General features: G+C 46.3%; 2 protein-coding genes across 12 annotated transcripts in view; one reads left to right on the top strand and one right to left on the bottom strand.

Moving 5' to 3' along the window:
* The first annotated feature begins 4065 nt into the window (after positions 1 to 4065).
* Positions 4066 to 9689, top strand: PRKAB1 (protein kinase AMP-activated non-catalytic subunit beta 1). Its single transcript, XM_052689844.1, has 8 exons — positions 4066 to 4228; positions 4343 to 4517; positions 5117 to 5283; positions 5945 to 6038; positions 6595 to 6709; positions 7243 to 7376; positions 7894 to 7962; positions 8045 to 9689. The coding sequence occupies exons 2-8, from the start codon at positions 4353 to 4355 to the stop codon at positions 8120 to 8122; spliced, it is 822 nt and encodes a 273-aa protein (XP_052545804.1). The 5' UTR covers positions 4066 to 4228; positions 4343 to 4352; the 3' UTR covers positions 8123 to 9689.
* A 1724-nt stretch (positions 9690 to 11413) lies between these two features.
* Positions 11414 to 14734, bottom strand: part of CIT (citron rho-interacting serine/threonine kinase) — a 72546-nt gene continuing 69225 nt past the window's right edge. For all 11 annotated transcript variants that reach the window (XM_052689683.1, XM_052689690.1, XM_052689689.1 and 8 more), the window contains one exon: positions 11414 to 14506. In XM_052689683.1, the coding sequence (XP_052545643.1) occupies positions 14483 to 14506 (24 nt within the window). In that variant the 3' untranslated portion in view covers positions 11414 to 14482. The remainder of the gene's footprint in view (positions 14507 to 14734) is intronic.

The following is a 14734-nucleotide window of genomic DNA, read 5'->3' on the forward strand; positions in this document are numbered from 1 at the left end:
ATGCTGCTACCTCACAGTGCTATTGATTGGTATAAAAATAAAAGCTTTATATTAAACCACTTGTTGTGACAGATATGGGGAAATGCAGCAATTCCTCTAATGTCCTTTAGTGCTTCTGTGTCATAGGTAATCTTATTTTTGCTTTACTGATATATTGATATCATTTCTCTTCATTTATTTATGCTTGCATATGCTTCCAACCATGCTTGAGAAGTGCAGTTGAACACAAATCCTTCTCCTCCCCTCTTGTGCTGGAAATGAATGCACTCCTTGTCCAACCAAATCATGCTGTTGTGGGTTTGATGGACCCAGGCAAAGTGAGGTAATCAGCATCTTAATCCAGTTTGAAGAAGAGGAAATAACATCTCACTACATGAGCCTCAAGACCTTGGGTGCCAGCAGTAGCTGTGCAAGGCAAGATGCTGTTGTCTGACTGAGAAATTAATGTCATCTCCTTCTTTTGAGAGCCACGCAAACAAATTTCAGTACCTATGACAGGCACGGGAGATTACATGTCCTTCATCACCATCTGTCTGGGTTTGGATTTGACCCGTTAATACTATGCATTGCAGCTGCCAAGGCAGATGGAGAAAACAAGAGTTGTCTTGAGCATGTTGTGATTTTTGCTATTTTGTGAAATAGAGGAGAGGGGAAAAAAGCAGTAAGATGTATTTCAATTCAACATCTGTGCCCTGGTCAGGAGAATAGTCTTCCTTTCTCACAGCTGCTCCAGGCTTCCAGTTTTTTTCTGCAGTCTTCCTGCATGCTGAAGGCACCACTTATTGCCCAGAGTCCAACTCTCTTTTCCTTCCTGCATGTATTACAGGCAGAGACAGATGGAAACTTGAAATTGCTGGCCTCAGCTCCTGGATCAGATTAGCATCTTTTGCTTCTTCCAGGGCAGCTGCATTCTGCAAAACAGCAGTGTGCCTGTATCTTGATACGTAACCTTAGAGCATGGCTTCTAAATATACGAGGAGTTTCTTTGCTGCTGTCTGAAGGGGGTCAGCCAGACACTCAGACAGCACGGGGTGTGCATTTCATCACACTGCACAGCAAAGAAAACATCAAGAGGACAACGTGGAATTCTTCAGGTGCCTCCCTGCAAGCACATCTTCAACATCAGCGCTGGTTCCTCAGTTTGTGTGGCTGCAACCACAGTCTGTGAGCGCTGTGGCTCATGGCTCCAGAATCTGTTGCTTTTGTGCCTGTATCTATGGGTACACAGTATGAGCTGTGCTTTGCCTCTCGGCCCTCATCATCTCAAAATGAGCCTGGATACATCTGCACACATCTCCCTTTAGGCTCTTTTCCTTACCTGGATGCTGGCTTTGCCAGCACTGAAGATGGATTTTGTTCCTAATTTGCATCAGTAGGGAAGAGATTGTGCCACCCTCTGAGTCAGCCTTTATTTTGTATGTGCTGTGTGTGCATACATGCACAAGAGAATGCATTTGAAATACCGGATTCCCCAAAACAAGTGAGATTTAAATGAAAGGAAGTCACTAATTGACATGGGACTGTTTGTAAGCCACATCCTGCTGTGTGCAGGACAGTCTGCATGCCTGCAGCTCTTCCAAGAATCATAGGCAGTGCACAGGCAGGTCACTGAAGGTGTGCAGTGCTGTGTTGGAGGAGAGATGCTGAGCAGGGATGCGGTGCTCTGCCCACAAGTGGTTTTTATGCTCACTCACCATTTTCCACCTCCCAAACACGACGGCATGTTCTGCATGTTGTTCTGCATGCACCACAGCGGCACGCCTGCCTTGAAATGTGAGTGAGCCTTTAAGGAGGCGGCCCAACTTGACTTCCTCTGCAGCCCGGCCAAATGGGCTATATTCAGAAGTGACCTAAATGGAGAAGGGTGGTATGAGAGGGATTGCTCAAGCAATAGAAAGCTGGAGGAACAAACGCAGCAGGCCAAGGTAGAACGGAAGGTTATAGACATTTACTGGGGAGGTTTCTGTGGTTTCTTTTTTCCTGTCTTGGGCTCTAGGATAAATTCTGCTGCTGCTACCAGCTGACTCACTTGTTCTCTGTGGCACAGAGGCTACAAGGAGCACTTGCTCATATATCCTTTATAATGTGATCTGTGTCATGTCTGAATTTGATCTGCTAGCTCATGACTGAGGATGGCTCCTCTGTTTCCATGTATCTATCTGCAGGGCTGAGTCAGCTTCCACTTAGCTTGTAGCTACTTCTCTTTGGCTACATAAGCTTGTGTTGTCAGATACCAATGGATACACCAAGATTTTAAAACACACAGTCCAAGATATTTGGCCACTACATTTAATTTTTCAACACATTTCAGGCAAGAGAAGGGGAAGCTCCAATGAAATGAAGGAATGCACACCAGAGCAGGTGATGAAACATGGCAGCCGCATCTACATGCATCTCAACCAGAGTTCAGCCACTTTGGATTTTAACCAACTCCAGGAGATCATCCAAACAAGTCAAGTGGGACTTTGACCTACAGCACTGGTGATTGTAGCATCCCTTCCTTGTGTTAGCTGATGAAGAAGGATGGGAAGTGGTAGCTCTAGAGAGTAGGGCTGACCGAATGGTAAAGATGTCAACTCCTCAGCATTCACTTGACTCCATTTAAACTGTAGTTGCAATTTATCATGCAATTCACTTTGTAGTCCTCCTTTAGAATGTGGAGACAGGTCCTGGGTGAGGCAGGGGGTGTTCTGTATGCCCTTCAGATTGCAGTGGATGGAGGGAGGCAAAAAAACATCACAGATTTGCCTCCCATGAAAGGGAGGAGCAAAACTGCAGTGCTCCAGAGATTGAGCGGCCGGATGAGCTCTGCCAGGCCATTGTGGCATGTCTGCAGCTGAGCTCTCACTTCCCACATCTCCTTTAGGAACAGCTGTGAGCGAGCTGGGCTCTCCTTCAGGCTGACAGGAGAAAATGATACAGCAGTGCACGTGATGACCATGCATGTGTCCACTGCTTCCGTCCCGTCCAAGGCAAGGAGCTCCCAAAGGCTTTGGAGTGACACTGTGTGGGGAGCAACCATTCTATCTTAATACCAAAGCTTTAAATCAAGACAAGCTTGGACTTTCCTTACCAACAGCCTTGTGGGCTATCAGCAGGCTTTATTCAGGGAGTCTGTTACCAGTCTGTGGTTTTTTGTATATAACAAAACCATTGTAAAGCAGAGATGAGCCCTAAAGTGGAGATGCTGCTGCTTGCAGTGCATCTGGTTCTGTGGGCTGTCACAGTGGCTCAAAACGCAGCGCTGTGAACCTCCAACCTGCCCTGCGTGCGCATTGGTGCCGGGGGAAACCAAACTATCGGGTCAGCAGGCAGAGCGCTAACCTGTGTTAAGTATCAAAACAACAACAGCTGCATTTTGTAGCCGTGTGAGAGCTCTGCGGGAGCTGGGGATGGGCTCACAAGCCCTGCGATGGGTGCTCCCATGCTCAGGCATTCTGCCCACGGAAGACAAATTAGCAGCAGCTGTTCCTGCAGGCGGGCAGCAGGAGCCAGCCACGCTCCCAGGGCTGGGCACGGGGAATCTGTCGAGCCCAGCAGAATTCTTCCTCCGCGTCACCACGTGCCACAGGGATCCGATAGAGCAAAAAAACCCCCTTCCGTCCGTTTGGTCGGAGAATAAAAAGCAGTTCTCTTGCAAAGGGAAACGCGGCCCAAAGCGCAGCCTGCATCAGAGAAAGGAGAAAGCAGCGGACTCAGAGCTCGGGTGACGCGAGACAGATCCAGAACCACGGCGTGGAACTCCGTGCGGGATCGGCGAAAAGCTTTCCAACTTCCAGCTCGGAGCAGCGCTGCAGCCACCACCGCACAACAGCAACGCATTTCCTGCCCGGCGCGGTGCTCACTCGTTTCTCATCCCCGAATCAATTCGGAGCCCCAGGAGCTGCCTGAGAGCGGCTGCCCGCCGCCCTTCGCAGCCATTCGACAACGATAAAACAGACGCGGGGCGGCAGTAAAAGCCCGGAACGGGGCAGCGCCGAGCACCGCACGGCCGTCGGGCGGGAACCAGCGGCGCGGGGCCGGCTGCCGTCCGGGCGAATGGCGGGGCACGCGGAAGCGGAAGCGGTGCTGGCGGGGCTGCGGGCGCGGCGGGTATCGAGGCGGGCGGCCCCGGGGGGCTCCGTAGGGCGGCGGGTTACGCGTGGCCGCTGGCGTTTCGCGTTTGCCGCTCGTTCCCGAGCTGAGAGCTGCCGTTTATCGTCTGCGCTGAGCGTGCTGCGGTTCTCAGGTGCGTTCGGATGAGCGGTGCTTCTCGCTGTTCGGCTCGGAGCCCGGGATGATGCCGTTTTCTTTGCCTCCGGCTTCTGAAATGCGCGTGGTGACCTGGCTTCTGCTCTTTTAGGCCCTTAAAAATGGGGAACACGAGCAGCGAGCGAGCCGGGCTGGAGCGGCATGGGCACAAAGCATCCCGGGCTGATGGTGCGGGAGGAGCCGGCGGCACCAAGGATGGGGACAGACCCAAGATCCTGATGGACAGTCCCGAAGATGCGGACTTGTTCCATTCGGAGGAGATGAAGGTAGGCTGCCGCTTGCCTTCGGGTGCCTCATAGCCTTACCCGTTAACTCTGTGCCCCGTCTTCCTTCCTTAATGCTCTTGCAGTCACCCCTGTTGTTTCATCCGTCTGTTATTTTTCATATGAAAAGATGCCTTAGCTGCTTTTTTTGCTCATTATGGAGGGGATCGCTGGAAAATTCTTGCTGTGTTTTGTGAGAATACCAAACAGCTGTGTGCTGTAACTTTGCTGTAACTTTGCTGTAACTTTGCTGTAACTTTGCTGTAACTTTGCTGTAACCTTCCCGGATCTAACCTCGAGTTTTGTGCCTACCCCAATCTCACTGCTTCTTAAGTGTATTTCCTCTTAATTATTCTTTTCCTCACTTCTTATAGCAGTGTATTTTGAAAGCTTTCATGTGCTCAAGTTGTTTCTTTTTTACGTTACCATCCATTCTTTCTATCAATTTGGAAGGCTTTTAGCATCTTTGCAAAATGCTTGCTAACAAATGTAAGTCTAATCTTATGAAATTGCACCTAAGCACAGAATTAAATGGCGTGAAGTGCAAGCTGTCTAAGGTTGCAGAGAGGGAACTTGTATTGATCAGGATGTTGTGCTCGTAGGCGCCATTGGATAAAGAAGAGTTCCTGGCTTGGCAACAGGATCTGGAAGTGAGTGATAAAACCCCTACTCAAGCTCGACCAACAGTCTTTCGCTGGACCGGAGGAGGGAAAGAAGTGTATTTATCTGGGTCCTTCAACAACTGGAGTAAAATTCCTTTGACGAGGAGGTAACACACTTCTGCAGTGTCAGTGATGTCTAGGAATGATTAGAGCAATGGGAAAAGTGCTTAGCTGATATTTGTGTCATACTGTGCTTAAATGTATTGCTTGGCAGCTGCTCTCCTTCAGCTCCCCAAGACTGAGTTTCTTATGGTTTTTCCTTTTTGGTTGGCTGGGAATAAAAGTTGGGTTGTGTGGCAATGCCCTGAAAAAAGCAGGTTCATCTGCTATCAGGTTTGGTACTGCAGGGGAGGAGATATCCGAGCTGTTTAGAGGCTGTTTGGGAATGGCATCTGCTGAAGTATCGGAGTTCATTGTGCTCCTTGCTTCAGAAGAAGTGAAGAGATGCAGTGGCATCAATGGCCTGTTTGAGTTTGTATGGGAACTGTTGAGTCCCAGCCTGAATTGAGCAGCTGGGGAAAGGACCCAGTCAGCCCTGGGAGCACAGCTGAAGGCAATTCAGCTGTGTGATAGGAAGAGGTGGAGCCTGGCTGCACCTCTCTTAGACCTCATTGAAGGGCTGGCTGCCACTGGGCAAAGATCTGTGGATGCATTTTAAAGTTTTTGCATGCTAAGGGGGTTGTGTCTGTGCTACAATGTCTGTCACAGTGTGTAGGCTGGTTCACTTCTCACAGTATTTCAGGGGTGACTGTTTGCCTTCAATTGCAGTCACAACAACTTTGTGGCAATCCTGGACCTGCCAGAAGGAGAGCACCAGTACAAGTTCTTTGTGGATGGGCAGTGGACACATGATCCTTCAGAGGTAGTATTTTCTTCAGTGCACTGTATTTCTTCCTTGAGGTATGTGAAGAGGAGAAACTGGTTGATTTCTGTACCAGTAGATGTAGATGTTTTTTGTTTATTAACAATAGAAACAGATGAAGCTGGTGAGAGACAGTGATCCCTGCAGGTGATGCCATCAGACTGACAGCCCCCAAGGACTGGAGGCTGTGTAACAAATGGGCTTTGAGATCTGTTGGGTCTTCATTTTAAAGAGATTGTGAACTTTTCTTGTCTGGTGCCCAACTGTCTTGTAAAGCATCACAGCATTGCTGACAGCCCAAATCTCCCTGTGCTGTGCTTGCTGTCTGTGCCCAAGTCATGTGGACTTGGTGAGTTCAATTGACACAAGACCATCGCCAGCCCTAAATACTGCACCAGTCCCTTAACAGTCCACTGCAGTGGTCAACTCCTTCCTTATCTGGTAACCAGCCTGTTTTAAAAGCAAAGTATCTCATTTGTGCTAATTGCATAATTTTGAGAATCCTAATTGTCTGCAAGCATTTTTATTCTGGCTTCTGTATCTCTTCACTTCCCAGCCTGTTGTAACCAGCCAGCTGGGTACTGTCAACAACGTCATCCAGGTGAAGAAAACTGACTTTGAAGTATTTGATGCTTTGATGGTGGACTCCCAGAAGTGTTCTGACATGTCTGGTATGAGCTTGTTAGTGATTTTGTATCATGTTTTTTAAAGCTGTTCAAACTTTCACCTTCCTTTATGCCTGGAGTTAGAGCCCTATATAAATTCACCTCCCTTTGTGTCAGGCTCTCAGGCATCACAAATGCACAGAGGAAGAAAGTGGAAGTGTGTCTCTTTCCACCTTTTCCATGTCTGTGTGTGATTTTGGTCCTTCCCTCGGAGGTAACACTCTGGCACAGTGTTTGATACTAAGTGTTTGCTGCACTGGTGCCTGGCAGAGGTGGCAGGGAAGGTCTGGAGTGCAGTAGGCACTCAGCACCCAAACCCACATAGCTGGTGTGAAGGCAGGCAGACTTTGGGTATCTTAAATCATTTACAGTGACTGATCCTGTGGTATTGCATCTGCTGCTGCAGCTCATGTGCTTTTAGAAGCCATGCTTTTCTTTTGGCCTTGTGTTCCTGGATATGAGAATTCACCCGGAGGACTGGAAGACGTAGGTATAAAGAGCAAATATCTAAAAGTAAATATTTCACATCTCTCTGACAGAGTTGTCAAGTTCTCCTCCAGGACCGTACCACCAGGAGCCCTATGTCTGTAAGGCAGAGGAGCGCTTTAAATCTCCACCCATTCTTCCCCCACACCTGCTGCAGGTCATCCTGAACAAGGACACAGGCATTTCTGTGAGTACCTCAGTCTGTCTGCTGAATAAGGGCCTTGAGAACCCAAATGGATGGGGAAAAATCGGGGTGCAGACAGAGAGCACTCAAGGAAGAGCCTTAGAACAGATGCCATGTTGGAAAATTCCCTATTTAACACAGGGAGTTTTATGGATCCAGATGGATCCATCTGAGACAATTTCTCTAACTTGACTCGTATTCAAAATTGAAAAGAGAACTGGATTGCTGTTTTACAGCCAGAAATCCCAATCTTTGAACTACAGCATTTAAAAGGTCAGAAGCACCTAAGAAGTAACTGAGATCTGCTCCATGGTGGCAGTGAGGACTCAGAGTTTCACGCTGGAGGGATCTTGGTTTGTTTTGAAACTTTGTGTTTGCTGGAGGGCCGTGTGTATGAAGCAGCACGATGTATGTGAGCATGCAGCTTGTTGCAGATGGTGTTTATCACCCATGAGCCCTGAGAAGTAAACTGTGAGTTCTGTTGTTTTCACGCTGTCTCTCATTCTCTTTTTTTTCCCAGTGTGATCCTGCTTTGCTTCCTGAACCCAACCATGTCATGCTGAACCACCTCTATGCCCTTTCTATCAAGGTGAGAGGCCAGGGCACGTTCTTCACACTTGCAGCTTTCAGATAACCGTGTCACATGCTCACTTGTTTTCCATCTCCTGTAGGATGGGGTGATGGTGCTCAGTGCTACGCATCGTTACAAGAAGAAATACGTGACTACCTTGCTATACAAGCCAATATGAACATCATAGTAGCTTGTCACCAAGCGTTCTGGGCCAGTGCAGTCTCAGAAGAAAATGCTTCTCTTCACCAAATGTATTCCTCCTCTGTGCTGTAGCAAATGAACTCTGACTTCATGTTGTTTCTGAGACTTCAGGTTCTCCTACATTTGCCTTATTTTCCTGATAACACAGTGGAAATTCTTGGAAATGGCAGCTTCGTGTCAGCTGGACCTATGGCAGATATGTCAATTATGTCAGTGCCCACGGTCAGCTCACTTCAAAAAAGAAAAGCAAGCACCAATACAATAAGTCTGAAAAATGTGAGAGTAGTAAAGATTAAGGACTTTCAGTGAGATAAATGATAAGAAACAAGCCAGCTCAAAGTCTAGGAAGTTTGGGATTCTTGTGGAATCTCATCTGAGCTCAGCATTCAGCAAAAGCAAACCTATTATAACTGCTTCATCACTTAGAATGCATCAGTGCCACAGTTATTTCAGTAGCAAGTTCCAAACTCGCATGGCTGAAATAAGTGTGAATAGTGATGATTATTTTGTAGCAGCCTTTCTAGGCTAAACCATCAACACAATCACCTACAGGCTCATTTTTATGTTACAGTAGATTGGGATGCTCTGTTTCTACTGTGAATAGCTCTGTAGTTTTTCTCTTCGTGAGAACTGAATTACAACTTTTTCTCCTGTGGAATTTGTGGTAAAGACAATTGTTTTTAATGGCTGGGTTTTTCTGTCAATCCTAAATGTGTCTTGCAGTAATCTGCTTTTTTGCAACCAAATTCCCTTGCTGTCACCGATGACTTCTTCATGCAGGGTGAGGTAGCTGAAAGGACAGCAGTAGGTTCAGTGTAGGGTCTTGTTCTTCAGCAGCAGCCTCTGTCAGCCAATGCAAAGGTGACTGTAAGTTAGCTGTATCCCAGTGGCCAGACTTGACTGCTGGTCAAGTCCAGCTAGAGCTGGGCTCCTGCGCCAGGTTGCAGCATCAACTGCAGGTAGAAAATCCCTGGTGCTTCCAAAGCCAGGCCTGTGGCCATCTCTGCACATTTAATCTATTCATATTTTCTAAGGAAGTGAATATAGTAATACCAGGTTGCCTGTGTGTACTTACAGGTACTTGCAGCCTGTTTTATCCCAAAATAAATGCAACGCTAACGTAAAACTGCCAGCCAGCGTGCCTCAGGTCTGTCCTGGGGGAAGCAGCTTGGGGGTGACCAGCTGGGTCTGTTCCTGTTGGTGTTTGGTGCCCGAGAGCATCAGTGCCTGTGCCAATGATAACCAGCCTCTCTCCTACAGTGGGGAAGAGCACATTGAACAAATCAGTGGGGAGTTAAGTGGGGACAAAAGCAGCCAGCACTCAGTGGAACCAGCCACAGCAGAGGGGGACTTGCCATCCTCCACTCTGTTCACTTGCCTCGTTGCAATATTCTGAGTAGCTCAGTAGATCTGGGTACAGTGCAATGGTTTTCTTTGAAAACTCTTCATCCTGTGCTATGGAAATTATCTGCTATTCTGAAATATGGAATTGCTTTTGTTTTCAGCCTTGTTAGAAACAAATAAATAAAACATTTTCAAGGAAATGGTTGACTTGCTTCGTTTCTATCTTTCCCATCTTCTTGGTGGCCTACACTTCCTTGAGTTGTCCTGTGTTTTGAGCCATAAGTGGGAGATGATGGTGGTTTTTAGGCCTTGGTGGACTGGGTAAGCTTTTCACCCATAGTTGCATAGTTAAAGAGTGTGCTAGCATGTATTTGTAATGCAAAGTTTTACAGGAAGAAGAGTCCAATTATTTGTCACAAGCCCCAGTGATCAGGTCAGAAAAACTTGATATTGGCCTTCAGCCCCCCTGTGGATGTCTTTGTTACAGCCACTCCTTGTGCACGTGGCTTTATGTGTGTGGAGGTTGTTTTGTTTCTCCATGGCAGCGTGTGATGGTTTGTTTCTATTTGTCTTCTGGTGAGATGCTGTCAGATTTCCATATGGAAGCATGCTTTGGTAGGTTACTGTGACCACAGCCATTCTTTGTTCTTCTGCCACAGAGAACTTTCATGCTTCCATTAAGTAAGCAATGACTTTTTCCATAGCAGCTTCCACAACGGTGCAGCTGTAGTGCAGATGAGCTGTCATGCTGCAGCAATGTGATCAGGGTTCTCATGCTTTGCTGTCAGCATACTAAATGTGGACGTGGTGTTTTATCAGAAATGTTTATTGTCCTGAAAGAACAGAGGAGCAGCTTAGAGGTAAAACTTCTTTTTCTTGCAAAGCAAAGTTTTGTGCGTGGCAAAGACTGAAGAAGCAGGAACTCTGAGACATGGAGAATAGAAAAGAAAGGTGGAAGTACGCAAGACTTAAAAGTATTTATGGATGTGGCCTTGTGGATTATTTTTTTCCCCCCCAATTAATACAGGCATGACTCACTGCAGGCTTTTCATCAGCAACGAGATGATGGAGCCACAGGCTGGAGCCAAACACTTTACAGGAAGCAGTTTTTTAGATTTGCAGACTGCAGCCATCTCTCAGAAGGTAAAGAGCATTTGTTCCGTGGCGTGCAGCTGGCAGCACACTGCTAACTCCTGCAGCTGCCCACAGAACGCTCTGCTTGTGCCCTTCAGAAACCCCTATGGATGGGCTGGATGACAAAGCCCAGCACACCACGCCAAGGGCTCTGCTGCCTTAATTCTATGATCACCTCCACCTTTCTTGCTCTGGCTGAGGGAGCACAGCTGCCCGAAGGCCCACGGGGGGCACGTGCTGTGGTGTGGCATTCTCTGGCACCTATGGCAGCCACAGCCTTCCTCCTGTGAGCCAGGCACCCTCAGCACCCACAGCGCTTTCTGGTCAGCAACTGTGGGCTCGGGCCCTGGCTGCTGGAGTGCTGACAGAAGAGGTGAGTGGGTTTGGTTTGGTTTCTCCTTGGAGAGGAGAAGTTGTTGCTTTTATTATTTTTTTGCTAAGTTGCCTTCTGCTTGACAGGTGAATGAATGAGATTAATTGCACTGCAGTCCCTTCTTGTAATGGGATGAATCGAATCCCTCCAAAAGCAAAAACAGGAGCTGGATTTATTAGCTCACTTAAAGCCCCCACCCACATCTCACAGCCTGTGCTGTTATGTTTATTCTTGGCTGTTGCTAAGAGAGCTGTTGCTTTATTTTTTCAGTGCCTTTTGTTGCACTCGCTCTGGAGTAAGCCTTGTACTCTGTAAATAAGGAGAGCTCCTGTCCCCCACCCCCCGCCCCTAAGTCTCAGCACTCACATGGTGGTCGAGCTGAAGTGTTTTGTGCAGGGTTCTTGATAATCAAAAGGCTTGATAAGTAATTTCTTTTACTCCACCAGTTTCTGGATTATTTTAGTTTTGTTACAATTCTGATCATGCATCATAGGACTGCAACAATGAGCTTTAAATAAGTATTCTTTGTGCACAGTAAAATAGAAATGAACATTTAACAAGTTAGCATTTCATCATATACATCAGATAGTAGGCACAATAGATAAATCAAGCAGCTTGGTTTTTTTTTTATGTAGAGCATTTTCATGAAGAATGCCATGTAGACCAAAATGTAATCGGAGCTATTAGTAACCCTCCCACACACCCTCCAACAAGCCCTTTATTGGGGGTAAGGGGGCGGCTGTGTGCACAGAACCAAAAACACTGAACAGTAGGAGGACAAATTAAGTTACCGTAGGCAGCAGTGTGAATATTAAAAACCTCTTCCTGTGAAAGAATACTTCAGACCCTGTAAAAACTGGTTCAGTTAAAAATAGATGTATTTACATTTAAGTCTGATCTAGCAAGTTTTCCCAGCAGGTGTAAGTTAAGATGTACAGCAACTCTGCAGGTTGTACTCAATCTGAATTAGATTTGTGAGCGTTTCTTTTCTTAAAAAGTTGCAGCTATTAGGCCTTGAAGCACCAGCATATTGCAGCGGTGGGATGAGCAGCTATCTGTCCCCTTTGCTACCAGTGCACTGCTGGGATAAATCCCAAACCTGTCGTTAGATCACACTAGTGCTAATTAGACGATGTTTTTTTATTCCAGCTCAAAATGTACGGGTCATTCAGCAGGGCCACCTTCTTCTCCCTTATACTCACACGTGTCTTAGCTCTACCCACATCACTGGTGAAGTATGTGAGGGCAGAATTCAGCTGTAGGTGTTTGCAGCTCACTGCTGCTATAGTAAAATAGGTGGACAAATCCATCTGTTGCCGTTCGTATGAACATGCTTTGCTTTTGTGAAGCCACTTATGCTCAGGGATAACAACTACTAAAATGCTAAATAGTCAAGGTCAGCTCTTTGGTAAGCATCGATGCCTATAGATTACACAGCTTCTACTGCTGGGTGCAATATTGGGATGGCTTTGGGATACTCTGTGTAGAAGGAAGCGTTCATTTCACCATGCCAGTCAAGATAGTTATTTGTTTTATTTGGTTATTGTTCAACAACAAAGTTCAATACTTTCCAGGTGGAGCTTTGAACTGTCCCTCTAGTTCCCTCCCTTATCGATAATAAAAAGGTAATGAAGAAAATTCCTGTATTTTTTAGATACCTAAAATCTCATTTATGCTAACAAGCTTCAGTTGCAATTTAATGTTACAATTATTTCCTCATGGGAGCGAGGAGGAGCTGAGGCCCCTCCAGTGTCTGAAGATGGCTGTCCACAACCACCATTAAAACAAAAAAGCCAGTGTTGAAAAACACACAGTTTACAATAAAAAAGTAGAAACCAATTCAATTCCCTTTTTGTTACGAATATAAATTTTCTTGTAAGTATGTACAGTCCTTTGAGCTATTTCTATAGCAGGAAGCATTTCACAAACAAGACACAAGAGATACGCTTGCAGGACTCAACAGGCCCATTTCTGAGGTCTTGAAGATCTTCCATGAGATGCAAAGATTTAAAGACTGATCTCAGTGACCTTTCAAAGTATTCAGACCAGGAGACAAAACTTTCAGCAAGTTTCCTGCCCTATCATCTGATCTAAAATAACCCAACAGACAAGAGAACGGAGTACAATATTCATGAAACTTGCCCAAGGACACTGACAAAGGACATTTGACTTCTTATGGATCTTTAGAACAGGTTAGCACGGGCTTGCAAGGGACTAGCAGTAGTTTAAGAGGATGGCCAAGGGAAGATTGGACGCAGTTTTGCTCTTTCCAGTTGTAAAGAACGTGGTTGTTCACTTAGGACGTCGCTATCGCAGACTGAATGGTCAAAACCTGCTTTGAAAATCATTTGCTCTCTGCTTCATGGTCACGGCAAAAGAGAATAGGAAGCAATAAATGGCTCAAGGTTAGATATGCAGAAGCAAAGGCCAAGGTGTCAGTAACTGCTAAAGCTGTTCATTGTGAGTATCCTCTTGTGCAGTGACAGTCGGTTCTTATTGTATGACAAGCTACGGGTCACAGGGAGGGCCCAGCTCTGTGCTGCTTTTCTCTCTGGGGAAGGTCCTCTTGGGGTCTGAGCCGAGCTCTGTGGTGTAACTTCTGAAGGGACCGTGTTTAATGCAGAGAGAAGAGGTGTGACTGTAATTCTTGTCATAGAATAAGGCTCGTTAACTCTTCTTTGCCAAATTGCCAGAGTAATTACCAGTTATTTTGCAGCGTAATCTAGAGGTTCAGTTAATTTACAAGTGAGGTACAATACACTACTCAGCAAAGCAACCTAAAAGGAGAGAGCAGCCAGTGATGGTGCAGCAGCATGCAGTGAACTGTCATGCAGAAGACCTGGATAAAGTCTTAACACCCCAGTAGCTTATAGATAATGCACTTTGTCTTGGAGTAGGGCACGCGGGCTCATTTAAAGCAGGGTTCTTCCCTCCCCAACAGAGCTGCTCTAGAGCAATTCTAGTGAGAACAAAATAACTCTCAAAAGTGGCAGGTGAACAGATTTACCAAAAGTAATTTTTGTGTGTGTGTTCTGTAGAGAATATCCAATCACACCTTCTATTGAAGGACTCGGTCACCTTGGCCCTTCTGGTTCCAGGCCATTAGGAATTCCCAGCACATCTCAGAACTATGATCAATTATCTGGTAAGGGGTGCTAACCACATTGAAGACCTGGGGTGGGACTCCGGTCCCATTTAATTTCCTCGATGAAGTACTAGGGACTATAGTGAATACAAAAAGTTCATGAACTGCTTGAAAGAGTAACAGTAGTACAAAGTGCAAAAACAGGAGTGCAGGAAAGTGCAGAGAAATTAACTGAGATGCGAACAATCTTCAAAAGCATCACATCTCCTGATATGAAGCTAGCTTTGGCCCAGAAATGCTGTTTTGGTAACTGGGCAGCAGACGTATGGAGTGCATATAACTCAGTATATTTCCTTTTTTTTTCCTGCAGGTCAAGATGAGTAACTTTGTCTAGCTGAGACTTACACTGAAGACTGGTCCCAGACCTGGCAGGGAAATAAAATGACAGTTACACAATGCACGTGTTGTTTCTACAGAAGCACAGGTGCCAGAAGCAGTACATCACCTCACCACTGCTGCTACAACTGAGTGCTGCATGTCTGCTTGCTTCCTGGTGGCCTAATGCTTAAACCACCGACAAAGGTAAGCGCCAGCATCACACTGATCATGGCAGGCTCCCACTATCTCCCTCTCAAGCCATCAGTGACTTGATT

The sequence above is a fragment of the Tympanuchus pallidicinctus genome, unplaced genomic scaffold, assembly GCF_026119805.1.
Source record: "Tympanuchus pallidicinctus isolate F22 unplaced genomic scaffold, pur_lepc_1.0 scaffold25, whole genome shotgun sequence".
Lineage (NCBI taxonomy): Eukaryota > Metazoa > Chordata > Aves > Galliformes > Phasianidae > Tympanuchus > Tympanuchus pallidicinctus.